The 27,278-nt window shown below is 49.5% G+C and overlaps 1 protein-coding gene across 3 annotated transcripts in view; it reads left to right on the top strand.

Moving 5' to 3' along the window:
- ADCK1 (aarF domain containing kinase 1) overlaps nt 1–27,278 on the top strand; it is a 175,543-nt gene that overhangs the window by 30,148 nt on the left and 118,117 nt on the right. For all 3 annotated transcript variants that reach the window (XM_029597676.1, XM_029597673.1, XM_029597675.1), the window contains one exon: nt 23,774–23,977. In XM_029597676.1, the coding sequence (XP_029453536.1) occupies nt 23,774–23,977 (204 nt within the window). The remainder of the gene's footprint in view (nt 1–23,773; nt 23,978–27,278) is intronic.

Here is a 27,278-nt window from a genome sequence, read left to right on the forward strand (position 1 = left end):
CTAGTCCTCATGAAACCCGCCCACCACACCGTGAAGTTGGGTTTCTCTTATTTCTTGTTTTAATTATTGTATATTACTAGACTTGAGGGACCCTACATGGACGCCTGGTATGGTATAGAACATGCTGGTATGGTATAGAGCATGGTATAGAGCATGCTGGGCATGCTCAGTGTGCCTAGTCAAAAATCTAGAAACTTTGACATAGGTTTTGTGCATCCTCCATCTGATGTCACCCATGTGCGAGGGCTGTCACCCTGGTGTCCTCTGAGAACACCTGTTACACGTAAGCAACTCTGCTTTAGAGGTGTCAGTTCCCAGGAGGTTGGCTTTTCTCAATAGAAAGCAAGCTCTGGAATGAGGGGTCCATGGGGAAAGAGTGTAGACCTGGGAGTAATCTTTGTAAAGAAATATTTCCTGAGAGGGTGATGGATGCATGGAGCAGCATCCCTCTGGAGATGGTGGAGACGAGGGACGAGCGGAGAGGGAAAGGAGGACTGGATGGGCCGTATGCTCTTTATCTGCCGTCGTATTCAATGTTGAGAATGGGGGTGGGGTAATGAAATACGAACTAGGGAAACAGCATTCAAACGCTGCTGCTGCTGGTGCTGCTTGTGACCTTGGTTAAGTCACGTCGTCCTCCCTTGCCTCCGATACAAACTTAGGGCCTCGTTTTCCCATAGACGCAAAAAGGCAGAAAAGCCTTAAGGGTAGATTTTAAAAGGTGGAGATAGAAGAATGGGGAAGGAATGGAAGGGGCAAAGAGAAGAAAATGGAGAAGTGGGCAAGAGCTGAAATATGTGAGGAAAAACCAGGGAGGGATGAGAAGAGGATGACGAAGGAAGACAGAGCTTGGGCCCATGGTGGTGGTGGTGCTGGGCCTACGATAGAAACGACCTCTCTTACCCCTGCCGCTTACCTGCAAACATGATGTGGCCCCGGAAAGATGAGGTGGAGCGGTGCACGGCGTAAAAAGCATTACACAAGGTAACGCCCCTGCAAATGACAGAGAGCGCTAAGCGGGCCCCAAAACCCAAGCTTCCTCTGCATTCGGGAGATGACCCGGTTTAAACCAGTGTGCTTGCTGCTGGAGCTGCGGTTCGGGCCCTCTGCCTCTCCTTGTTCTCCTTCTGGGATTAACCTGTTGTTTGCACGTGATCTAGTAAAGCTCTCCTTTATCCTGAGGGGGGGGAGGGCCTGGATTAGGAGTCGGTCCCTGAGGATGCGCAGTTACTGGAAGTCTCTCTTCCTAAACTGCGGATCCATCCACAGCATACACACACACACACACACACGAGTGTCCTTAGAGCTACTGGGAACTCATCCTTCCTAAAAACAATTAAATCCTCCTCATAATTATTCAATTTAGCTTTCACTGCTGTTCAATTTCATAAAAAGCCTGCTGGCCTGATTTATTCTTCTGCACGCAGCTCAGCCTGGAGAATCTTTGTGCGCGTGCCAGCTCTGTACTGGCACCCTGCATGATCAGCGCGTGATTGCAGCGGCTGGGCTCTAGGTGGCAGTGTCCACACACTTACACACACACACTTACACACACACACACTTACACACACACACACCCCCCCCCTCCCATGCATTTTGTAAAAGGGTCGAGTTCTCTAGTTTAGAGCCTGTGACACAGGTGCCTCTTACCCTGCACACTCTCCAAAGCACCTGTGCGAATGGACATGAGTTCCCACTCCATCAGGTCAGGCTTCGGGACCTCTACGATGAATATTCATAAGCGGCATTTGCATACAGACAGGGATGCACAAACCTTTCAAGGAAAGGGCCACATAGGACATCTCAGACCACTGACAGGCCAGTGAAGTAATCGGACTTTCGGCAAACATTTTTAACACCCAGGTTGTTATTCTTTTTAAACTCCCGATGCAGTAAGCTAATGCTGTGCAAATGCTTTGGGAGTTTAAAAATAGAAAAAAAAAAAAAGGGCGTTCTGTGTGAAATGTGAATTCAGAGTTACGCGCTGGTGCGGTAGCGCTGGGAACGTAACGCCGGCTCTGACCCAGAGGTTGTGTCCAGCGCGGCCAGATGCAGTCCCACTGCATGGAGGAGGGGGGGGGGAGGGGCGCGGGGGTTAATGCTTAATGCCCTCATTGCATGGATTTCATGCAGGGGTGGGGGGTGCTCCTCGGAGTTAGCTGAGTGGGGGAGGCAGGGGGGCAATCTGTGGCAGATAATCCATGTGTCTGTAATAATATTCCTGGGGCATTAGCAATCCTGCCCCCTGCTTTCCCCTGCATCTGCCTCCTGGTGTGTAGGGCTTTTTCTTCTTCCCCAACAGTTTCTCTTGCTGCTCCTTTTTTTAAATTTATTTAATTCCAGCTGGCCTGGGATGTGGCAGCGTGACTTTTCCTTTGCACTTGCCCGGGTTTCATGTCTCCTCTGTTCTGTTGTGCTAGTGAAGGTGCTGCGGGGAAGGGCTGCTTGCAGAGCTGAATCCAGCCACTAGGTGTCGCCCTTAAGAAAGCAGGACTCCCCCCCCCCCGCCACGCGCAGGGGCTGTGAATGCTGGCTCTGCAGCACCCCCTGCTCCGGCCAACCCGGGAAGCGAATCTGGGTCCTGCCACAGAGCCGGTCCTGATGTACGCGTGTGTGTGTGTGTGTCGTGCATGCTCTCCCCTCTCTCTCTCTCTCTCTCGTCCCCTTCAACTCCCTCCCAGTCATTCCCCTCCTTTCCTTTCCTTCTCCCTTCCCTCTCTCTCCTCTCTCACTTGCTATCTTTTATTTCAATGGTTTTGTATTCTGCCCGGTGCGATACCATTCCAAGCAGATTTCAGCAGTTCGTTTGTTCAGATTCACCAGCTCCTCTTTCGTTGATGGGGGCCTGGGAAACCCTGACCGCTTTTTAAGACGCATGCGGGCGAGAGGGAAACTCCTCTGCTGTTGAGATCTGGCAGCTGGACAGAAAAAATATGATGGGCCTGATCCAGGCCATGGGCCACAGTTTGGGGACCCTCAGTCTAAGGGCAAAGCTGATTTGCAAAGCTTGATTAGTCTGTAAAGCAGATGTGCTTGCAGCCCTCAAGGACGGGATTTGAGAACCCCCTATGCTAGATTCCTTCTGAGATTTTATTATTTTTTTTTTTGTTTGAACTGAGCAGTCATATTTTTTCAAAATACTGGCCCAGCCCACACATAATGTTCCAGAGGAAATCCCAAAGGACTTGCTTTCAGTAGAACAAAATGCCTCTTACAATAGTTTTCCACAAGCTGGTTCACTGCAGTTTACAGCAAAACATGCATAATAAACATAACGTTTTCATACACAAAACATACATAATGGGACCAAAATAATCGTTATGAGTTAATACTTAAATGCTTGTACAAAATATCGACTTCAGCTCTTTGCGAAAAGGACTTTGTTGGTCTTCTCCACAAATCATCTGACCGCGATCTCCGTATTCTCCTGGGAGTTCACCTTCTCAGCTGGCCGGCAAGAGAGCGGGAACCATCCAAATTCAAAAGTTTACAAACAATTGTTAGCCATTTAAATTGCACATACCACTCAACTGACAGCACTGGGCCAATGCTTTCAGTATGTCCCAGCCCTGTGAAGATCCATGCTGCAGCGTGCTGAATTAGCGGTAGAGGTCTAGTGTTAAATAAGGGCAAACCGGGGGTGCACTGTTCGCTGCGAAACGGGATGGCTGGGTGTGTGCCTGAGGCTCTGGCACTGCCTTTTCCCCGGCAAACTTTTTCGCTGCCCATAATCTTTAAAAATACGATTTCTGCCACCGCATCCGACCAGGCAGGAGTTGTAGAATCCCGCGATCAAAAAACAACCACGGAAACACCGCCCGTAGAACAGCAGGGGAGCTGAGAGAGAGTTCAGCCTGGACTCTGCCCTCTCCCCGGCAGCCATCTTTGCCGCGATAACCAGAGCAGGGAAACGGGACCAGGGAAAAGCAGCTGGAACCCCGCCACAGCCCTGAAGCCAGGGCGAGCTCCCAAAGTGTGCGGCGACTCCCCACCCGGGACAATTTAAAAACTATTCCCCAAAGAATCGGGGGGAGCAGTTCGCTGCGAGCAGGGTTGGCCGCTCGAGCTTGGGGCTCCAACCCTGCCCTTTCAATTAATTTCACCGCGAAAAACCTCCAAAATGTGCCTTTAAAACACAGCACCAGCTTGGGGAAGAGACGCTGACCACTTCCGCTTACCACAACGGGCTGATCGCTGAGAGCCGGGAGCTCTGTTGGTAAGGAAGGTTTTTGCTTCTTTGTTCTACCAGCCGCCATCTTTGCCACAAATTTCCCAATTAGTCTCCCGACACAGGCCAGTAAGGGCAGCAGCCATTGAATAGCTGCTTGCAGCTTTTACCTCCAATCAACCAAACACCCAGTAGTGCAGATTGCTGCGAGAGGAGCAGGCTGCCAGTGCCTGAACTCCCTGCGCTGCCTTGTACCCGCCTGCCATTGGAGCTGAGGGAACAACATTAAAGCAACACTTTCGGGGGCGCTGTTGCCAGCCGCTACGAGAGGACGCGTAATTCTTGGGCTTCAAAACCCCCAAGACTTTAAAACCAGCAATAGGGTGCTAAACCATCGCTCCTTTTCTCAAAAACGTGACTATTTACGAGGATTATACTTTGCTGTTATTGATAATGACCACGAAACGAAAAACCACCGATCTCCGGCAGTTATCATACGAAAAGAATCAGGAGGCGGTAGGCCATGATGGCGCCAACAGCAGCGAACGGGAGCTGGAGGAGCCCGTGGATTCCGCCGATGGACGGGGAGAAGACACCGGACAAAACGTGATTCCCACTACTTCCCTTCTGACCAGAGACTAGGCCCGTCAATGGTTTGTCGAACTCAGAGCTGACCTTAAGCAGTATAAAGCAGACATCATGGCGTCTGTCGCAGATTTAAAGGAAGATCTGACAGCACTCTGCAACAGGGTGGATGATATAGAGACTAGAATGGACAGTTATGGGGACGCTATTAACAATTGAACATACAATGCTCCAACGCGAGCACAGAGCTTATAACCCTTCAAAATAAAGTGGAGGATTTGGAAAACAGGAGCAGGAGGAACACTCTCCGGATACGGGGAGTACCGGACACCATCGAATTCGCAGATGCCCGTGATGTAGCTGCCCAAATCTGCTCCTTTTTACTTGATTTGAGTAATGCAGAATCGGAAGGAGCAAATGTTACCCCACCGGAGGTGACCTTCGAGCGTGCACACAGAGCTCTGGGCCTGAGGAGAGAAGAATGGCCTAGAGACCTAGTTCTCTGTTTTACTAGCTACCCCATCAAAGAAAAAATATACACCATTGCACGGCAGCAGAAAGAAATAAAATGGCGCAATCACGTCCTTTCCATTTATCAGGACTTATCACCTGTGACTCTCAAAAAGCGCTACGAGTTTCGGAAGGTAACAGCTAGCCTTAGGGCAAATGACATTAAATATAGATGGCAATACCCGTTTGTACTCACTTTCCAGATCCAAGGCATATCTTACAAGATTTCTACACTGGAGGAAGCTGTTGAAGCTTCTACCAAGGCGCAACTCAGAGTATAATTTCAAGCCTCCAAAATGGTGGGGACACCACAGAAAATGGACGCGGACGCAGAGAGCAGAAAAGGGCGGCAAGAGGCTGAGCTGCCAGTCGGGTAATCACAGATCACTACCTCAAGAAAAAGGCTGATGACATTCCACCTTTTGTCAGCCTATGGACCTCGTGACCACAGTAGAAGAGTGGTCACGAGAGTCACCAGTAGAGTGATTGACTTTTCACAAGTACAGTTTGTTTTCTTAGCAAAATTTTTCATGTTTATATTTGGCGGGAGAAGGGGCGGTTGCACTTATTTAATACTTATGATGTTGGATGCATAATTGTTGGTTGTGGGCTTTCACTGTTTTATTTCATTGTATGCTGGGCTCGGGGAGACGGGTGGTGGGGGTGGAACCCGTTAAGCGTCAGTTGATGCAAACCCTCAGGAGATTGGTATCCCGTAGGAGACTTTGGGGATACTTTAGGAATGAAAGGGGACTCGCCGGGATGTGTGGTATTTTCTTTTTCTATTTGGGCGGAGATCAGGCTTCCAATGGACACAGTGGGGCTGGTATATTAGAGGCTGGGATTTCACTAGGACTGGTATGGATGTACAGCAGGTGCTACAGAGGGCTAGCTTTTCTAAAGGATAGTTGCCTCGGTTTGGGGACACTTGCACTATATTTCGCAACTCACTATATGATAAAGGGTTAAATGGTGACTAAAATTTGTTCCTTAAATGTAAAAGGCCTTAACACCCCTAAAAAGCGCATGCTTCTTAAGAGAGAATTACAAAGGCAAAAAGCAGGCGTTGTATTCCTTCAAGAGACCCATGTCCGAAAGCATCATCAGCGCCTCTTGATATTCCCACACTATCCTGTAATGCATTGGGCGGCTAGTACAAAGGATAACAAATATGCTGGGGTGGGCATTCTAATCTCCTCAACTTTAGTACATGAAGAGATTATGCATGTCGCGGATCCGCTAGGTAGATATGTACTAGTGAAAATAAAAGTGGGCAAGAATATCATTACCCTGTTAAATGTGTATTTCCCAAATTCCAAACAGCTATCTTTTATTCAGACCCTTAATGATCTGCTACAGAAGCATCTTGAAGGGGATCTCATAATGGGTGGTGATTTTAATTTTGTACAAGATCCACAGATAGATTCCAATTCTGGAAAAATAATGAACTCTCCCACTAGAAGGGGATGGCGTTCTTTCATGGACACCTGGAGCTTGGTTGATATCTGGAGGGTACGATTTCCCCATTCACGATCGTACACCTTCTATTCAAATCCACATAGTACCTATTCAAGAATTGATTATTTCTTTGTATCTGCTAACTACCAAAATCAGGTTCAGAAGGCGGACATTGACAACATCACATGGTCTGATCACGCCCCAATTTGGGCTGAATGCCATCTTTAAAACCTGGATATGGGGTTCCGCTCATGGCGACTCAATGATAGTCTCTTAAAAGACTCAGTTTTTCTTCCAAAGCTAGAAGAGCACCTCCACACTTATTTTAAGGAAAAGCAGACTGATAACATGTCCCCGTTAGTGGTTTGGGAATGCTCCAAAGCGGTGGCGCGAGGTATTTGCATAGCACGAGCTGCATACTGTAACAAGCAGCGGGAGGAACAGAGAATACGGTTAGAGGCTGAACTGTCCCTGATGACATAACGTCATAGGGCTAACAATTCCACTGCCTTATACCAGAAAATTCTAAAAATCAGAGATCAATTGCAATCCTTAGATGATTTGGCAATCAGTTATCAACTTACCCTATTGAAACAACAGTTCTTCGAAGGGGGAAACAAAGCGGGCAGATATTTGGCAAATCAGCTCTGAGCCGCCAGAACCCACACCGTGGTGGCAAAACTGCATAATAATGTGGGATGACTGGTTACCACCTCCGCAGAAATTCGAAATACTTTCACTGAATTCTATGCTCAATTATATGCAAAAGACACGTCCATATCTCAGTGATATTGATGGCTATTTACGGTCAGTCTCACTTCCAACTCTTAATACTTCCCAACAGGAGTTTCTAGATAAGCCAATTGAGGCCTTTGAAGTCCTCGCCGCCATTGCAAAATTAAAACCTGGCAAAGCGCCGGGTTTGGATGGGTACACGAAATCCTATTATCGTAAACTTGCAAAGGTCTTAGTCAGCCCTCTTACTGACGCTTTTAACTCCCTGCTGGATGGCACGTCTTTCACTAAAGATGCAAACACAGCTGGTATTACTGTTCTTGCCAAGCCAGGTAGAGACCCGACGCAGTGTGGTTCTTACTGGCCGATATCCTTGATCAATATAGATTTAAAGATTTTAGCGCACATATTAGCTGCTAGACTTAACGGTGTTCTTCCTGGTTTGGTGCATAATGATCATGTGGGATTTGTCCCTGGGTGGTTAGCGGCGGACAACGTACGCAGAATTGTAGACATCATAGACCTGGTCCATCACGACCAGCTGCCAGCGGTCCTGTTATCACTAGACGCCGAGAAGGCGTTTGACCTTGTGCATTGGCGTTTCTATTCAAGACATTACAAACTATGGGCCTCATTTTCCAATATCGCATTGGTAACACATTAAGGGGCGTTTCCCATGCAAATGAGGCTTTTTTTCGTGCAGCGGGGAAACTTCGCGTGCGGCAATGTTTTCGTGATTTGCGCAAATGTATTCGCTAATCGCGAAAACATCTTCGCGGTGCACGATAAAACAACCAAAGAATCATCGCACTGCACGAAACAGGCTGTTTCATGAAAGGTTTATCGCGGTTCACGACATTTCCGGACAGCCTGTTTCAGTATCCTGCAGGCCGGGAGAGAGAGAGCGAGAGCGCCTTGCTATAATGTCTACTCCCTAGACAGGTATTTGTATCCCTATGGGAGGCCCACCTAGTAACTCGAGGTGGGGATTAGGTATGAGTGTAGGGGGTTGGGGCCACTTTCACATTCAACATGAGACGTACGAACAGAACAGTGGTCTCTTGTGAAGATGTGATGGCCTTCAGAGTAAGGAAACTCACTCCAAGATGAGATTTGGCCAATGTTCTCTCCACCTAGCTTGATGGACACTCTACCTGGGCAACAACAAGCTAGGTGGAGAGAACATTGGCCAAATCTCATCTTGGAGTGAGTTTCCTTACTCTGAAGGCCATCACATCTTCACAAGAGACCACTGTTCTGTTCGTACGTCTCATGTTGAATGTGAAAGTGGCCCCAACCCCCTACACTCATACCTAATCCCCACCTCGAGTTACTAGGTGGGCCTCCCATAGGGATACAAATACCTGTCTAGGGAGTAGACATTATAGCAAGTCTCTCTCTCTCTCCCTCTCCCTCCCCCCGGCCTGCAGGATACTGAAACAGGCTGTCCGGAAATGTCGTGAACCGCGATAAACCTTTACTGGCCTCTAGCGCACAACGTATCGCGAATGAAAGGGTTGTAGCTATTGGCCGCGTTAGGAGCCGCGCTAACACTGCGGCTGTTTCGCCGCACACGATAACTTTACATATGCTCCGTCCCCTGAATACAAAATTAAAAATTTGCATTCGCAAATCGCGTTAATGGCTGTTAGCGCGATTTGCGAACTTATCTCCTGCGGTAACTCCTTGGAAAATGACCCCCTATGGCTTTTGGGCCACACTTTGTCACTTGGTTGTTGAAGTTATATAAACAACCTTTTGACAGAGTCAAGGCCAATGGGGGCTATGGGGACCCATTTTCAATACAACGGGGGACCGGTCAAGTATGCCCGTAATCTCCCCTCCTGTTTGCCCTATTTTTGGAACCTTTCACCACTAGGATAAGGGGGTCTAGCGCTGTGCGTGGTATCATCAGGGGCGATAATCACTGTAAAATATAATTATTTGCAGATGATGATATGTTCACTCTCACAGACCCCGCAACCTCCTTACCAGGAGTAATGGAGGAATTACAAAGGTTTACTTTCGTATCTGGAATGAAAGTAAACTATGAAAAATCTGAAATTCTCAATTTAACATTATCCACAGGGATGCCCTGTCTCTCAGTCGGGCATTCCTATTTAAATGGGCCACCACTTCTCTCAAGTACTTAGGGGTACGCATAGGCTCTCACCCACGGCAGTTGTTTACCTTAAACTACATACCACTCATTGCTTCTATCAAACAAAATTTGAAAAAGTGGCTTCAGCATACTCATTCGTGGCTAGGCCGATTGGCAATAATTAAAATGCCACGTTTTTATATTTTTTCACGACAATCCCCATATGTATTCCATCGATAATTCTTAAACAATGGCAACAAATCATTTGTGGATTCATCTGGCGCAGACGACCTCCACAAGTTGCAAGGTCCATGTTATTTCAACCTAAGTTTAGAGGTGGTCTCCAGTTACCCAATCTAAATTGGTATTTTGGCGCAGCACAACTAAGGGCATTGGTGGCCATACATCGCATGCACGAACTGCCACAGTGGGTAAGGTTGGAACAGGCCATGCTGGGACCTTTTCCAATATCTGCTTTGCCATGGCAACCCAGACAGACGTGGGAGCATGTCTGTTACACTCCGTATGCCTTGACCCTACGGAGTGCTTAGGGGTACATAAACACAGAACGAACTGGGAAACCGATTTTCAGAAATCCCTAGAAGACCATGATTGGGATCTTATATATACCATGGCACACACATGTTCTGTATCCGTTGGGTTGCAAGAAAATTGCTATAAACTGATTTACCGCTGGCACTATTCACCTGCCGCATTGCACAGATTTAATTCTCAGATATCAACAATGTGTTGGAGGGGATGTGGTGAAGTGGGCACTTATTATCATATTTGGTGGACCTGCCCCCGGATAACGAGCTATTTGGACGCAGGTGAAACAATGCCTCTCACAGATTCTGCACATTAAAGCGGTGGTAGAACCGTGGCATGTCCTCCTGGGTCTACCAATTCCTGACCAGAAACGGGAAACGCAATGCCTTGCCTCACAAGTTTTTATTGCATCCAGAGCGGAAATAGCATTTCATTGGAGAAATCACCACATCCTAAGCCTGGCCTCCATGCAACAAAGGTTGTATTCTTATTACCAACTGGGCAGACTAACAGCAGTACATTGGGATCGCTTAAATGTATTTATTAAAACCTGGCAACCATACTCCACATGGTTAGAAAAGTTCAATCCTTATAATCTTCCCGATCCCTCTTTGTCCATTTCCTGCCCCTTCTTAGTGCTGTCCACAATTATTATAATGTTCTCAGCATATAGTATGGATGAAGCATATATATCACTTAGATGGCCTTCCTGTCGATGCTTTTTTCTGTATACCAGTTATTTCCCAGATATTCTGCGTCTGTATTTTTACATCTTCCTAGCAGTACAGTCCTGTGTCCTGTTCAATGTCATGATTTAGTTCCATTTTTTCACTTTTTTGGGAACCACATATTGTTATGCCCGGGGGAGGGGGGGGAACGTTGAGAAAGTTACTCAGAAGTATACATCATTTTTGTCTTGTCCTTAATTCAACTGTTTTGTCATGCCACTTGGTATGTCAACTATTGAGGTTATGTGTGAAATTACGGTCTATGTTCATTTATTATCACTTTTGCACTGTTATGCTGCTAGATAATGTGACATGTCTTATTTCTGACTGACAATAAAAATGATTAAACATTAAAAAAAAAAAGGCCAAACCTTCCAAGAGACTTCTCCAATAATCCACTTGGTTAAAAAGCAAAGCTTGCAGCACTGACCGAAAAAGATTCTCTATTAATAGCTGTTTCAGAAGCGTTCACATTTTCAATTTTAAAAAAAGCCTTTTCAACCACCTGTCTAATATGGGGTATAAATGTTAGGTGGGAATCGGGCGTATAATACGGGGTGTAAATGTTAGGTGGGGATCGGGCGTATAATAGGGGGTGTAAATGTTAGGTGGGAATCGGGCGTATAATAGGGGTGTAAATGTTAGGTGGGAATCGGGTGTATAATACAGGGTGTAAATGTTAGGTGGGGATCGGGCGTATAATAGGGGGTGTAAATGTTAGGTGGGAATCGGGCGTATAATAGGGGGTGTAAATGTTAGGTGGGGATCGGGTGTATAATAGGGAGTGTAAATGTTAGGTGGGAATCGGGCGTATAATAGGGGGTGTAAATGTTAGGTGGGGATCGGGTGTATAATAGGGGGTATAAATGTTAGGTGGGAATCGGGTGTATAATACAGGGTGTAAATGTTAGGTGGGGATCGGGCGTATAATAGGGGGTGTAAATGTTAGGTGGGGATCGGGCGTATAATAGGGGGTGTAAATGTTAGGTGGGAATCGGGCGTATGATACGGGGTGTAAATGTTAGGTGGGGATCGGGCGTATAATAGGGGGTGTAAATGTTAGGTGGGGATCGGGCGTATAATAGGGGGTGTAAATGTTAGGTGGGAATAGGGCGTAAGATACGGGGTGTAAATGTTAGGTGGGGATCGGGCGTATAATAGGGGGTGTAAATGTTAGGTGGGGATCGGGCGTATAATAGGGGGTGTAAATGTTAGGTGGGAATCGGGCGTATAATAGGGGGTGTAAATGGTAGGTGGGAATCGGGCGTATAATAGGGGGTGTAAATGTTAGGTGGGGATCGGGCGTATAATAGGGGGTGTAAATGTTAGGTGGGGATCGGGCGTATAATACGGGGTGTAAATGTTAGGTGGGAATCGGGTGTATAATACGGGGTGTAAATGTTAGGTGGGGATCGGGTGTATAATACGGGGTGTAAATGTTAGGTGGGAATCGGGCGTATAATTGGGGGTGTAAATGTTAGGTGGGAATCGGGCGTATAATTGGGGGTGTAAATGTTAGGTGGGAATCGGGCGTATAATAGGGGGTGTAAATGGTAGGTGGGAATCGGGCGTATAATAGGGGGTGTAAATGTTAGGTGGGGATCGTGTGTATAATACGGGGTGTAAATGTTAGGTGGGAATCGGGCGTATAATAGGGGGTGTAAATGTTAGGTGGGGATCGGGCGTATAATAGGGGGTGTAAATGTTAGGTGGGGATCGGGCGTATAATAGGGGGGTGTAAATGGTAGGTGGGAATCGGGCGTATAATAGGGGGTGTAAATGTTAGGTGGGGATCGGGCGTATGATACGGGGTGTAAATGTTAGGTGGGGATCGGGCGTATAATAGGGGGTGTAAATGTTAGGTGGGGATCGGGCGTATAATAGGGGGTGTAAATGTTAGGTGGGGATCGGGCGTATAATAGGGGGTGTAAATGTTAGGTGGGGATCGGGCGTATAATACGGGGTGTAAATGTTAGGTGGGAATCGGGCGTATAATACGGGGTGTAAATGTTAGGTGGGGATCGGGCGTATAATACGGGGTGTAAATGTTAGGTGGGGATCGGGCGTATAATACGGGGTGTAAATGTTAGGTGGGGATCGGGCGTATAATACGGGGTGTAAATGTTAGGTGGGGATCGGGCGTATAATACGGGGTGTAAATGTTAGGTGGGAATCGGGCGTATAATACGGGGGTGTAAATGTTAGGTGGGGATCGGGCGTATAATACGGGGTGTAAATGTTAGGTGGGGATCGGGCGTATAATTGGGGGTGTAAATGTTAGGTGGGAATCGGGCGTATAATAGGGGGTGTAAATGTTAGGTGGGAATCGGGCGTATAATACGGGGTGTAAATGTTAGGTGGGGATCGGGTGTATAATACGGGGTGTAAATGTTAGGTGGGAATCGGGCGTATAATTGGGGGTGTAAATGGTAGGTGGGAATCGGGCGTATAATAGGGGGTGTAAATGTTAGGTGAGGATCGTGTGTATAATACGGGGTGTAAATGTTAGGTGGGAATCGGGTGTATAATTGGGGGTGTAAATGTTAGGTGGGAATCGGGTATAATACCCAAATTACGGGCTTCGGTTACAATACACAATTCCTCATCTCCAAAGGAATACTGTTTAATGCTGTTAACAGTTTTGTTCTACCTCACCAAAGTAAGGACATTTTGCTCACATTTTAGCAGTTCATTTAATTTCATTTTTTTTTCATTTATATATTTATTTATTTATTTTTTTTTGGTTTTTTATATACCGATCTTCTTGCATTGGATGCAAATCAAACCGGTTTACAGTAGGTGGGAATCGGGCGTATAATACGGGGTGTAAATGTTAGGTGGGGATCGGGCGTATAATACGGGGTGTAACTGTTAGGTGGGGATCGGGCGTATAATACGGGGTGTAAATGTTAGGTGGGAATCGGGCGTATAATACGGGGTGTAAATGTTAGGTGGGGATCGGGCGTATAATACGGGGTGTAAATGTTAGGTGGGAATCGGGCGTATAATAGGGGGTGTAAATGTTAGGTGGGAATCGGGCGTATAATACGGGGTGTAAATGTTAGGTGGGGATCGGGCGTATAATACGGGGTGTAAATGTTAGGTGGGAATCGGGCGTATAATTGGGGGTGTAAATGTTAGGTGGGAATCGGGCGTATAATAGGGGGTGTAAATGTTAGGTGGGAATCGGGCGTATAATACGGGGTGTAAATGTTAGGTGGGAATCGGGTATAATACCCAAATTACGGGCTTCGGTTACAATACACAATTCCTCATCTCCAAAGGAATACTGTTTAATGCTGTTAACAGTTTTGTTCTACCTCACCAAAGTAAGGACATTTTGCTCACATTTTAGCAGTTCATTTAATTTCATTTTTTTTTCATTTATATATTTATTTATTTATTTTTTTTTTGTTTTTTATATACCGATCTTCTTGCATTGGATGCAAATCAAACCGGTTTACAGTAAAACAATTCAACTTGCCAAGTAGCATTACATTATATAATATAGCATTATATAGGAGGTGATGTCCTTTTGTGGATTACAAGTTGTTTAAAAGATAGGAAACAGAGAGTAGGATTAAATGGTCAGTTTTCACAGTGGAAAGGGGTAAACAGTGGAGTGCCTCAGGGATCTGTACTGGGACCGGTGCTTTTTAATATATGTATAAATGATCTGGAAAGGAATACGATGAGTGAGGTTATCAAATTTGCAGATGATACAAAATTATTCAGAGTAGTTAAATCTCAAGCAGATTGTGATGAATTGCAGGAGGACCTTGTGAGACTGGAAAATTGGGCATCAAAATGCAGATGAACTTTAATGTGGATAAGTGCAAGGTGTTGCATATAGGGAAAAATAACCCTTGCTGTAGTTACACGATGTTAAGTTCCATATTAGGAGCTACCACCCAGGAAAAAGATCTAGGCATCATAGTGGATAACACATTGAAATCGTCGGCTCAGTGTGCTGCGGCAGTCAAAAAAGCAAATAGAATGTTAGGAATTATTAGGAGGGGAATGGTGAATAAAATGGAAAATGTCATAATGCCTCTGTATCGCTCCATGGTGTAGATGTGACTCGGTTATTTACACTTTCGAATAATAAAAGGACTAGGGGACATTCCATGAAGTTAGCAAGTGACACATTTAAGACTAATCGGAGAAAGTTCTTTTTCACTCAACGCACAATAAAGCTCTGGAATTTGTTGCCAGAGGATATTGTTAGTGCAGAGGTCCCTGTGATAAGACTGGAAAGAGCACGCTGCTGGTTTAAATGCGAGCAATCAGCACTAAATCAATGCAAAATATATTTCTCTTCTGTCGTTTAAAGCATGAATTGGAAGACCCTGAAGCAGACATTCGAAATGTGATATCATGTCAGGCGCGATGAACACTTGTTTGGGGAACTATATTCTTTTTATAAGCATTTAAAAAAATAAAAAAAATATTAAAAGGACTGATTTCCTAAGGACCGATGATTATTTATGACTCTTAGCGGTGAAAATACTGAATAAGAATTATGTTAAGCATCCGCGGGGTGTTATGATGGTCCATCCTAGTTAAGAACATAAGAAAATGCCATACTGGGTCAGACCAAGGGTCCATCAAGCCCAGCATCCTGTTTCCAACAGAGGCCAAACCAGGCCACAAGAACCTGGCAATTACCCAAACACTAAGAAGATCCCACGCTACTGATGCAATTAATAGCAGTGGCTATTCCCTAAGTAAAATTGATTAATAGCAGTTAATGGACTTCTCTTCCAAAAACTTATCCAAACCTTTTTTGAACCCAGCTACACTAGCTGCACAATCTAAAAGTTTCTCCAACTATTTGATATTTAATGACTTTGTCTGCAACATTTTTCTTTTTCATAATTTGTTTCATTTGCACATTTTTGGACTCTTCTTTTTTGACTAAGAAACCCACCACAGAATTATACCTGCTTTTCTCATATGCACCAGTCTTATTCACGACTGGATTGCTTTTTGATTGATAAAGCTTTGGTCGATTATGTAGATGATGCTGAAGTGGGTAACATAACTTGGTCGGATCATGCTCCAGTCTGGTTAGCCTTGAGAACAAAGAGTAGGAGTGAAGGCAAGCACTACTGGCGATTAAACAGTAGACTGTTAGATGGTAAAAAACGTTTACTGATTCCCTTATGGGTGAGGTGCACGAATACTTAGACTTTAATAGGATAGACAAAGTTTCTTCGGGATCGATATGGGAATGTTTGAAAGCAGTAGTGCGGGCAAGCTGATATCTCGGGCTACTTATCTCAAAAAAGAAAGGGCCTGAAAAAGGTTACATATCTTGCAAAGTATAAGTAAACTGGAACTAAGCCACAAGAGGTCGCCGGATCCATGCAGGTTGGTGGAGCTAGAGGCAGTGAAGAGGGAACTTGATCTGGCCAAAACAGAGTATCGGTTAGATATGTTAAAACAAAGGTATTCTGAAGTTAGTATTAAAGCCAGTAGACTACTAGCGAGGAAACGAGAGGGCTACACATAATCTTTGCACTAAAATCAAAGACAGCATGGGTAAATTCTTGTATGAATTGGAGGGAATTAGTAAAAGGTTTATAAGATTCTATGAGGAGCTTTATGACTCGGATAAAAATGTGAAGGAATGGGACATTGAACGATATCCGCAGGGTGTAGAATTTCCTAATGTGCTGAAGGAGGATAAGAACATTTTGAATAGGGAAATTTCTCCCAGCGAGGTGTATCAAGTTATTCAGGGACTAAAAATGAGGAAATCCCCAGGGCTAGATGGGTTCGCCACCATGTTTTATAAAACCTTGCATCCTGTAATAATCCAGTAGATACGTTTAATTCTCTGAAGACGGGTGGAGGGGGTACAATCTCATCAGATATTAACTTAGCTGGGATAACCATAATGGCGAAAGGAGGAAGGGTGGGTCATACAGACCAATTTCTCCGATTAACACAGATTTGAAAATCTTGGCTAAAGGACTAGTGGCTAGATTAGGGATGGTAGCTCCTTTCCTTATTCACAGAGACCAAACAGGTCCTGTTCCTGGGAAGTTGGCTTCAGATAAGGTTAGGAGGGTTTTAGAGCTGGTTTGGCAGGTTCAGCAGGACAGTGTACCGGCAGAAAAAGCCTTTGACGGGGCTCACGGGCCATTTCTATGTAAAGCATTGGAGAAAATGCAGTTAGGGGCAGACTTTATTGGGTGGATCCAGCGTTTATGCAAGAATCCCTGGGCCTGCATTAAGATTACTGGAGGTTTGGAGTAAAGAGAGGCAGCAGGCAGGGCTGCCCTCTGTCACCATTGCTGTTTGCTTTATCTTTAAAACCCTTTGCAGAAAGGGTGAGATGCAATCCTCGGGTTCAGGGGGCGGTGGGTTCACCAAAATTATCATCCATCAATGTTTGTGGATGACGGATCCAGAAATAAAATCGCTTGAAGCTCTGTTACCAGAAATGAGAATTTTTGGGACAGAGTCAGGGTTTAAGGTAAATGAGGCTAAACTGGAGTCATAAAATACCTGGGTAACTGGGGAGCGTTTTGTGAGTACAGGTGGGAAGCTTCCATTTAGAATAGCAAAGAAATGGGTGGAGTGTTTGGGGGTAAAACTAGGACCCAGGGTGGATGATCCCTTGGTATCTGGTACACAAAAAGACCTGGCTAGGCAGGACAGGCAGGCTTTTTCCTGGTCGGGGAGGGTGGCTATCATTAAAATGAATGTTCTGCCTCTTCCAGATGCCACCAATGCATGTGCAAGACGTTTCTTGAAACTATGGCAAGGGAAATTGATCTGGAGACGTGGGCCACCCAGGGTTCCTAGATCGGTCCTTTTTCAAGAGAAGTTGAGAGCGCGGGTCTCGGCGTCCCTAACTTACTGTGCCACTTTGCTGCATCCCGATTGCCACAAGGATGGGGAGCTGCGGCCATGGGCTAGAGCAGCTCAGACTAGGGTAGGGGAGCCCCCCCCACTGAAAGTCGGAGTCTGGCAAGGAGATGTTTACTTCCCTGTAAACATTGATTCAGTTGCCTAAATCATTAGCTTTTCTGATGAATTGTGAGAAATCCTTTCCCTGCCATAAAATAAAATTCATTGCAGTCTGGATGTATTCTCTCCAAGAGAGAACTTACTGTCCACAGATTGAGCGAACGCTCTCAGATCCCTCTTGTACAATCGGTTCATCACAGATTAGTCATTACTCAGAAGCCTACAGGTTGTTCTCGGCCAGACAGTAGTGGAGGCATATGTGCTTCCACTCCCTTACCATCCCATACGATTCCTACACTGGGGCCTTCATCCCCAATAAAGCTACTCAACTTTTCATAACCAAAGTGCAGGTTTTGCAAGAAATGAAACCAATTATGCTAGACCCCTTCTTCCTTCCTGAAGGAGCGCCTCTTTGGCTAAAACTTCATCATTTAGTGTTGACAACGGATGCCTCTGCCAATGATTGAGGAAGTCCACATAGGCCCATTTTGATCCAAAGAGACTTGGTCATTCATTTGAAAGCACTTCCAAATCATCCTCCTTGAATTGTAAGTGATCATTAGCACACTCCTTAGAAAAAAACCTCTCTCATTCTAACCAGCTCCCAGGTAGCCATGTTTTACATGAACAAACAGGGAGGCAAGGAGTCATGGATTCTTTAAGAAATAAAACCAACTAAATACTGTACATAATATAGGAATTATTAGGCAGGGAATGGTGAATAAAACGGAAAATGTCATAATGCCTCTGTATCGCTCCATGGTGAGACCGCACCTTGAGTACTGTGTACAATTCTGGTCGCCACATCTCAAAAATACCATATCTTTACTCAGCAGTACTGATGTTTATACTGCAGTCATGGTTTAGTTTTTCAGTTTTATCCCGTTACCCCTCCTATATTTATATATATATATTTTATGCCTGGTACTAGTTATTATATTTAGATGTTTCCTGTAGAGCCTGTTGCTGCGTTGTGTTGTACTGTAAACCGAGGTGATGTTCTGAACGTGCCGCGGTATATAAAAACTCTTAAACAAATAAAAAGAATATTGATGCATTGGAGAAGGTACGGAGAAGGGTGATCAAAATGATAAAAGGGGTGGAAAGGCTAAAGAGGTTAGGGCTCTTCAGCTTAGAGAAGAAATGGCTGAGGGGGGATATGATGGAAGTCTGTAAAATCATGAGAGGACTAGAACAGGTTAATGTAAATCTGTTTTACTCTTTCAGAGAATACAGGGACTAGTGGGGCACTACATGAAGTTTAGCAGGTAGCACATTTAAAACAAATCAGAGAAAATTATTTTTCACTCAATCTATAATTAATTCAGCTCTGGAATTTGTTGCAAGAGGATGTGGTTAAGGCAGTTAGCTCATCTGGGTTTAAAAAAGGTTTGGGCAAATTTCTGGAGGAGAAGTCCATAAATTGCTATTAGTCAAATTGACATAGGAAAAAGTCATTGCTTACTACTGGGATTAATAGCATGGGATTGATTTAATGTTTGGGTACTTGCCAGGTTCTTGCGGCCTGGATTGGCATCTGTTGGAGGCAGGATACTGGGCTTACTTTTCAGGGATCTCCAACTCGTTGGCAAACCACCCCAGTGGAATTTTTCAGCCACATGATTGATCTCTTCAGTAATTGACAGTTGTCAGTCTGTTCAGTTGATAGGGTGTTCCTGCCATCCATCTATATGTGTCAGAGCAAAAAAGAAACCTGGAAGAATTTTGTTCTTTTTCTACCAATAATCTCAGCTTTGAACAGGATGCTTGTTCTACTTAATTGAACTGCAGATATCATATACCGCTGATATTTATCAGATGCCATGCCTAACTAATACTAATAGCTCCAACCTAGCCAGACAAGTTGATTGTGTATCTGGAATAGCTGGCCAACAATAGCCGGGGTGCTGCAGGGTAGGAGGGAGGTGCATTGGCAGAGCTGTGTGTGTGTGTGTGAGGGTCTCAGTACTGGAATAGCAGGGGTGCTGCAGGGCAGGAGGGAGGTGCATTGGCAGAGCTGTGTGTGTGTGTGAGGGACTCAGTACTGGAATAGCAGGGGTGCTGCAGGGCAGGAGGGAGATGCATTGGCAGAGCTGTGTGTGAGGGTCTCAGTACTGGAATAGCAGGGGTGCTGCAGGGCAGGAGGGAGGTGCATTGGCAGAGCTGTGTGTGTGTGTGTGAGGGTCTCAGTACTGGAATAGCAGGAGTGCTGCAGGGCAGGAGGGAGATGCATTGGCAGAGCTGTGTGTGTGTGTGAGGGTCTCAGTACTGGAATAGCAGGGGTGCTGCAGGGCAGGAGGGAGGTGCATTGGCAGAGCTGTGTGTGTGTGTGTGAGGGTCTCAGTACTGGAATAGCAGGGGTGCTGCAGGGTAGGAGGGAGGTGCATTGGCAGAGCTGTGTGTGTGTGAGGGTCTCAGTACTGGAATAGCAGGGGTGCTGCAGGGCAGGAGGGAGGTGCATTGGCAGAGCTGTGTGTGTGTGTGAGGGTCTCAGTACTGGAATAGCAGGGGTGCTGCAGGGTAGGAGGGAGGTGCATTGGCAGAGCTGTGTGTGTGTGTGAGGGTCTCAGTACTGGAATAGCAGGGGTGCTGCAGGGCAGGAGGGAGGTGCATTGGCAGAGCTGTGTGTGTGTGTGGGGAGGGTCTCAGTACTGGAATAGCAGGGGTGCTGCAGGGCAGGAGGGAGGTGCATTGGCAGAGCTGTGTGTGTGTGTGAGGGTCTCAGTACTGGAATAGCAGGGGTGCTGCAGGGTAGGAGGGAGGTGCATTGGCAGAGCTGTGTGTGTGTGAGGGTCTCAGTACTGGAATAGCAGGGGTGCTGCAGGGTAGGAGGGAGGTGCATTGGCAGAGCTGTGTGTGTGTGTGTGAGGGTCTCAGTACTGGAATAGCAGGGGGTGCTGCAGGGTAGGAGGGAGGTGCATTGGCAGAACTGTGTGTGTGTGAGGGTCTCAGTACTGGAATAGCAGGGGTGCTGCAGGGTAGGAGGGAGGTGCATTGGCAGAGCTGTGTGTGTGTGTGGGGAGGGTCTCAGTACTGGAATAGCAGGGGGTGCTGCAGGGTAGGAGGGAGGTGCATTGACAGAGCTGTGTGTGGGGGGTCTCAGTACTGGAATAGCAGGGGTGCTGCAGGGCAGGAGGGAGGTGCATTGGCAGAGCTGTGTGTGCGTGTGGGGGGGGGGGGGTCTCAGTACTGGAATAGCAGGGGTGTTGCAGGGCAGGAGGGAGGTGCATTGGCAGAGCTCTGTGTGAGGGTCTCAGTACTGGAATAGCAGGGGTGCTGCAGGGCAGGAGGGAGGTGCATTGGCAGAGCTGGGTGTGTGTGTGTGAGGGTCTCAGTACTGGAATAGCAGGGGTGCTGCAGGGTAGGAGGGAGGTGCATTGGCAGAGCTGTGTGTGTGTGTGTGAGGGTCTCAGTACTGGAATAGCAGGGGTCCTGCAGGGCAGGGGGGAGGTGCATTGGCAGAGCTGTGTGTGTGTGTGGGGGGGGGGTCTCAGTACTGGAATAGCAGGGGTGCTGCAGGGCAGGAGGGAGGTGCATTGGCAGAGCTGTGTGTGGGGGTCTCAGTACTGGAATAGCAGGGGGTGCTGCAGGGTAGGAGGGGAGGTGCATTGGCAGAGCTGTGGTGTGGGGGTCTCAGTACTGGAATAGCAGGGGTGCTGCAGGGTAGGAGGGAGGTGCATTGGCAGAGCTGTGTGTGTGAGGGTCTCAGTACTGGAATAGCAGGGGTGCTGCAGGGCAGGAGGGAGGTGCATTGGCAGAGCTGTGTGTGGGGTCTCAGTACTGGAATAGCAGGGGTGCTGCAGGGCAGGAGGGAGGTGCATTGGCAGAGCTGTGTGTGTGTGTGGGGGGGGTCTCAGTACTGGAATAGCAGGGATGCTGCAGGGCAGGAGGGAGGTGCATTGGTAGAGCTGTGTGTGTATGTGTGAGGGTCTCAGTACTGGAATAGCAGGGGTGCTGCAGGGTAGGAGGGAGGTGCATTGGCAGAGCTGTGTGTGTGTGAGGGTCTCAGTACTGGAATAGCAGGGGTGCTGCAGGGCAGGAGGGAGGTGCATTGGCAGAGCTGTGTGTGTGGTGAGGGTCTCAGTACTGGAATAGCAGGGGTGCTGCAGGGTAGGAGGGAGGTGCATTGGCAGAGCTGTGTGTGTGTGTGAGGGTCTCAGTACTGGAATAGCAGGGGTGCTGCAGGGCAGGAGGGAGGTGCATTGGCAGAGCTGTGTGTGTGTGTGGGGAGGGTCTCAGTACTGGAATAGCAGGGGTGCTGCAGGGTAGGAGGGAGGTGCATTGGCAGAGCTGTGTGTGTGTGGGGAGGGTCTCAGTACTGGAATAGCAGGGGTGCTGCAGGGTAGGAGGGAGGTGCATTGGCAGAGCTGTGTGTGTGTGAGGGGTCTCAGTACTGGAATAGCAGGGGTGCTGCAGGGTAGGAGGGAGGTGCATTGGCAGAGCTGTGTGTGTGTGGTGAGGGTCTCAGTACTGGAATAGCAGGGGGTGCTGCAGGGTAGGAGGGAGGTGCATTGGCAGAGCTGTGTGTGTGTGTGAGGGTCTCAGTACTGGAATAGCAGGGGTGCTGCAGGGCTAGGAGGGAGGTGCATTGGCAGAGCTGTGTGTGTGTGTGTGTGGGGGGTCTCAGTACTGGAATAGCAGGGGTGCTGCAGGGTAGGAGGGAGGTGCATTGGCAGAGCTGTGTGTGAGGGGGTCTCAGTACTGGAATAGCAGGGGTGCTGCAGGGCAGGAGGGAGGTGCATTGGCAGAGCTGTGTGTGTGAGGGTCTCAGTACTGGAATAGCAGGGGTGCTGCAGGGCAGGAGGGAGGTGCATTGGCAGAGCTGTGTGTGAGGGTCTCAGTACTGGAATAGCAGGGATGCTGCAGGGCAGGAGGGAGGTGCATTGGCAGAGCTGTGTGTGTGTGTGTGGGGGTCTCAGTACTGGAATAGCAGGGGTGCTGCAGGGTAGGAGGGAGGTGCATTGGCAGAGCTGTGTGTGTGTGTGTGTGGGGGGTCTCAGTACTGGAATAGCAGGGGTGCTGCAGGGCAGGAGGGAGGTGCATTGGCAGAGCTGTGTGTGGGGGGGGGGGTCTCAGTACTGGAATAGCAGGGATGCTGCAGGGTAGGAGGGAGGTGCATTGGCAGAGCTGTGTGTGTGTGTGAGGGTCTCAGTACTGGAATAGCAGGGGTGCTGCAGCGGTAGGAGGGAGGTGCATTGGCAGAGCTGTGTGTGAGGGTCTCAGTACTGGAATAGCAGGGGTGCTGCAGGGCAGGAGGGAGGTGCATTGGCAGAGCTGTGTGTGAGGGTCTCAGTACTGGAATAGCAGGGGTGCTGCAGGGCAGGAGGGAGGTGCATTGGCAGAGCTGTGTGTGAGGGTCTCAGTACTGGAATAGCAGGGGTGCTGCAGGGCAGGAGGGAGGTGCATTGGCAGAGCTGTGTGTGTGGGGGGGGGGGGTCTCAGTACTGGAATAGCAGGGGTGCTGCAGGGCAGGAGGGAGGTGCATTGCCAGAGCTGTGTGTGTGTGAGGGTCTCAGTACTGGAATAGCAGGGGGTGCTGCAGGGTAGGAGGGAGGTGCATTGGCAGAGCTGTGTATGTGTGTGTGGGGGTCTCAGTACTGGAATAGCAGGGGTGCTGCAGGGCAGGAGGGAGGTGCATTGGCAGAGCTGTGTGTGTGTGTGAGGGTCTCAGTACTGGAATAGCAGGGGTGCTGCAGGGCAGGAGGGGAGGTGCATTGGCAGAGCTGTGTTTGGGGGGTCTCAGTACTGGATTAGCAGGGGTGCTGTGGGTAGGAGGGGGAGCTGTGTGAGATCTCAGCACTGGAAATAGCGGGGAGTGGGGTGTAGGAGTGAGGTGCATGAGGACGTTTGGTATGGCAGAAGCAGGGTGGTGTGTCTCATACTGTGCTACGTGTGCCATTGCCCTAGGTCTGTGTTGTGCACACTCACTTTAGGATGTTTGCATTCCTCTCTCCTCAGGTGCACCTGCGGTCTGCCAAGCGTCTCCAGGACTTGTGTTGTGCAAACCGAGGCACCTTCATCAAAGTGGGCCAGCACCTGGGGGCTCTTGACTACCTGCTGCCCCTGGAGTACACCCACACCCTGAGTGTGTTGCACAGCCAGGCCCCCCAGAGCAGCCTGAGAGAGATGGAGCAAGTGATCCGGGAGGACCTGGGCAAAGAGGTAAGAGAGATGCCCCCTAGCCCCCGCGCCCTAACCATGTAGTGTGTAATCTAGCCCGCCCTTAAAGATCCCCTCCCTTTCCTCTCCCTCCCTAGCCCCCTATCAGATGGGAGGGAAATAATGAATTTGGTGAAAAGTGATTGGAGCTGGGGACTTAACATGCTGAACGTGCACAAGCAGTGTCCTGCGAGGCCGCTCTGAGGGCGACCGTGCTGAACGTGCACAAGCAGTGTCCTGCGAGGCCGATCTGAGGGCAACCGTGCTGAACGTGCACAAGCAGAGTCCTGGGAGGCCGCTCTGAGGGCGACCGTGCTGAACGTGCACAAGCAGTGTCCTGGGAGGCCGCTCTGAGGGCGACCGTGCTGAACGTGCACAAGCAGAGTCCTGGGAGGCCGCTCTGAGGGCGACCGTGCTGAACGTGCACAAGCAGTGTCCTGAGAGGCCGATCTGAGGGCGACCATGCTGAACGCGCACAAGCGCTGTCCTGCGAGGCTGAACGTGCACAAGCAGTGTCCTGCGAGGCCGCTCCGAGGGCGACCGTGCTGAACGTGCACAAGCAGTGTCCTGCGAGGCCGATCTGAGGGCGACCGCGCTGAACGTGCACAAGCAGTGTCCTGCGAGGCCGCTCTGAGGGCGACCGCGCTGAACGTGCACAAGCAGTGTCCTGCGAGGCCGATCTGAGGGCGACCATGCTGAACGTGCACAAGCAGTGTCCTGCGAGGCCGATCTGAGGGCGACCATGCTGAACGTGCACAAGCAGTGTCCAGCGAGGCCGATCTGAGGGCGACCATGCTGAACGCGCACAAGCGCTGTCCTGCGAGGCTGAACGTGCACAAGCAGTGTCCTGCGAGGCCGATCTGAGGGCGACCGCGCTGAACGTGCACAAGCAGTGTCCTGCGAGGCCGCTCTGAGGGCGACCGCGCTGAACGTGCACAAGCAGTGTCCTGCGAGGCCGCTCTGAGGGCGACCATGCTGAACGTGCACAAGCAGTGTCCTGCGAGGCCGATCTGAGGGCGACCATGCTGAATGTGCACAAGCAGTGTCCAGCGAGGCCGCTCCGAGGGCGACCGTGCTGAACGTGCACAAGCAGTGTCCTGCGAGGCCGCTCTGAGGGCGACCGCGCTGAACGTGCACAAGCAGTGTCCTGCGAGGCCGATCTGAGGGCGACCATGCTGAACGTGCACAAGCAGTGTCCTGCGAGGCCGCTCTGAGGGCGACCTTGCTTAAAAGGAGGTAAAACTTCAGCTCTTAAAGAAGAGACTTTGGACCAGCAGCTCAGATTTCCCAGTGGGAGCAGCCTGACATCCCAGCTGCGTATTCAGGCCTATACATCACTAACAATGAAAAAGCATTTATATTAAAAAATAATAATAGTACTATATATATTTATATAATAAGTGAAAAGAGGGGAGAATGTTATTTTTTCAATAAAGTGGAAATAAGGCTGATTTTATCAGTTATGAAAAAGATGTAATTTAGAGAGTGGATGATGGATGGCGGGCAGTATTAACGTCAGAGGATATGAATGAGCTGGCATTAGTCTTGTGGAAGCAGAAAGCTGGCTTCCCAAACTTTCCTTTCATGTATCAGCCAAGATACATTTATCAGTTGCCTGCAGAAGAGACTTTATTGTGAGATCCAAGTCCTTAATTCAAAGGATCTCTTCTTAACCCCTTAAGTGACCTCTAACAAATGACCCCTGCCCTGTCTGCATGTCTTCAGTTATATTGTCAATAGGGCATCTCTCTCTGGTCTCTCAAAGGAGCAGGACTGTACTCCCGTGGATCCGTCCCCCTGGGCCCATCACTGGAGCTGGGCCGTACATCCCTGGATCCGTCCTCCTGGGCCCGTCACTGGAGCTGGGCCGTACATCCCTGGATCCGTCCTCCTGGGCCCGTCACTGGAGCTGGGCCTGTACATCCCTGGATCCGTCCCCCTGGGCCCGTCACGGGAGCTGGGCCGTACATCCCTGGATCCGTCCCCCTGGGCCCGTCACTGGAGCTGGGCCTGTACATCCCTGGATCCGTCCCCCTGGGCCCGTCACAGGAGCTGGGCCTGTACATCCCTGGATCCGTCCCCCTGGGCCCTGTCACTGGAGCTGGGCCTGTACATCCCTGGATCCGTCGTCCCTGGGCCCGTCACTGGAGCTGGGCCTGTACAGTCCCTGGATCCGTCCTCCTGGGCCCGTCACTGGAGCTAGGGCCTGTACAGTCCCTGGATCCGTCCCCCTGGGCCCGTCACGGGAGCTGGGCCGTACGTCCCTGGATCCGTCCCCCTGGGCCCGTCACTGGAGCTGGGCCGTACGTCCCTGGATCCGTCCCCCTGGGCCCGTCACGGGAGCTGGGCCGTACGTCCCTGGATCCGTCCCCCTGGGCCCGTCACTGGAGCTGGGCCGTACGTCCCTGGATCCGTCCCCCTGGGCCCGTCACTGGAGCTGGGCCTGTACGTCCCTGGATCCGTCCCCCTGGGCCCGTCACGGCAGCTGGGCCGTACGTCCCTGGATCCTTTTCCCTGGGCCCGTCACGGCAGCTGGGCCGTACGTCCCTGGATCCGTCCCCCTGGGCCCGTCACGGGAGCTGGGCCGTACATCCCTGGATCCTTTTCCCTGGGCCCGTCATGGGAGCTGGGCCGTACATCCCTGGATCCGTCCCCCTGGGCCCGTCACGGGAGCTGGGCCGTACGTCCCTGGATCCGTCCCCCTGGGCCCTTCACGGGAGCTGGGCCGTACATCCCTGGATCCTTTTCCCTGGGCCCGTCACGGGAGCTGGGCCGTACGTCCCTGGATCCGTCCCCCTGGGCCCGTCACGGGAGCTGGGCCGTACGTCCCTGGATCCGTCCCCCTGGGCCCGTCACGGGAGCTGGGCCGTACGTCCCTGGATCCGTCCCCCTGGGCCCGTCACTGGAGCTGGGCCGTACGTCCCTGGATCCGTCCCCCTGGGCCCTTCACGGGAGCTGGGCCGTACGTCCCTGGATCCGTCCCCCTGGGCCCTTCACGGGAGCTGGGCCGTACGTCCCTGGATCCGTCCCCCTGGGCCCGTCACGGGAGCTGGGCCGTACGTCCCTGGATCCGTCCCCCTGGGCCCTTCACGGGAGCTGGGCCGTACGTCCCTGGATCCTTTTCCCTGGGCCCGTCACGGGAGCTGGGCCGTACATCCCTGGATCCTTTTCCCTGGGCCCGTCACGGGAGCTGGGCCGTACGTCCCTGGATCCGTCCCCCTGGGCCCGTCATGGGAGCTGGGCCGTACGTCCCTGGATCCGTCCCCCTGGGCCCGTCACGGGAGCTGGGCCGTACGTCCCTGGA

The sequence above is a fragment of the Rhinatrema bivittatum genome, chromosome 4 (assembly GCF_901001135.1).
Source record: "Rhinatrema bivittatum chromosome 4, aRhiBiv1.1, whole genome shotgun sequence".
In the NCBI taxonomy this organism is placed as follows: Eukaryota; Metazoa; Chordata; class Amphibia; order Gymnophiona; family Rhinatrematidae; genus Rhinatrema; species Rhinatrema bivittatum.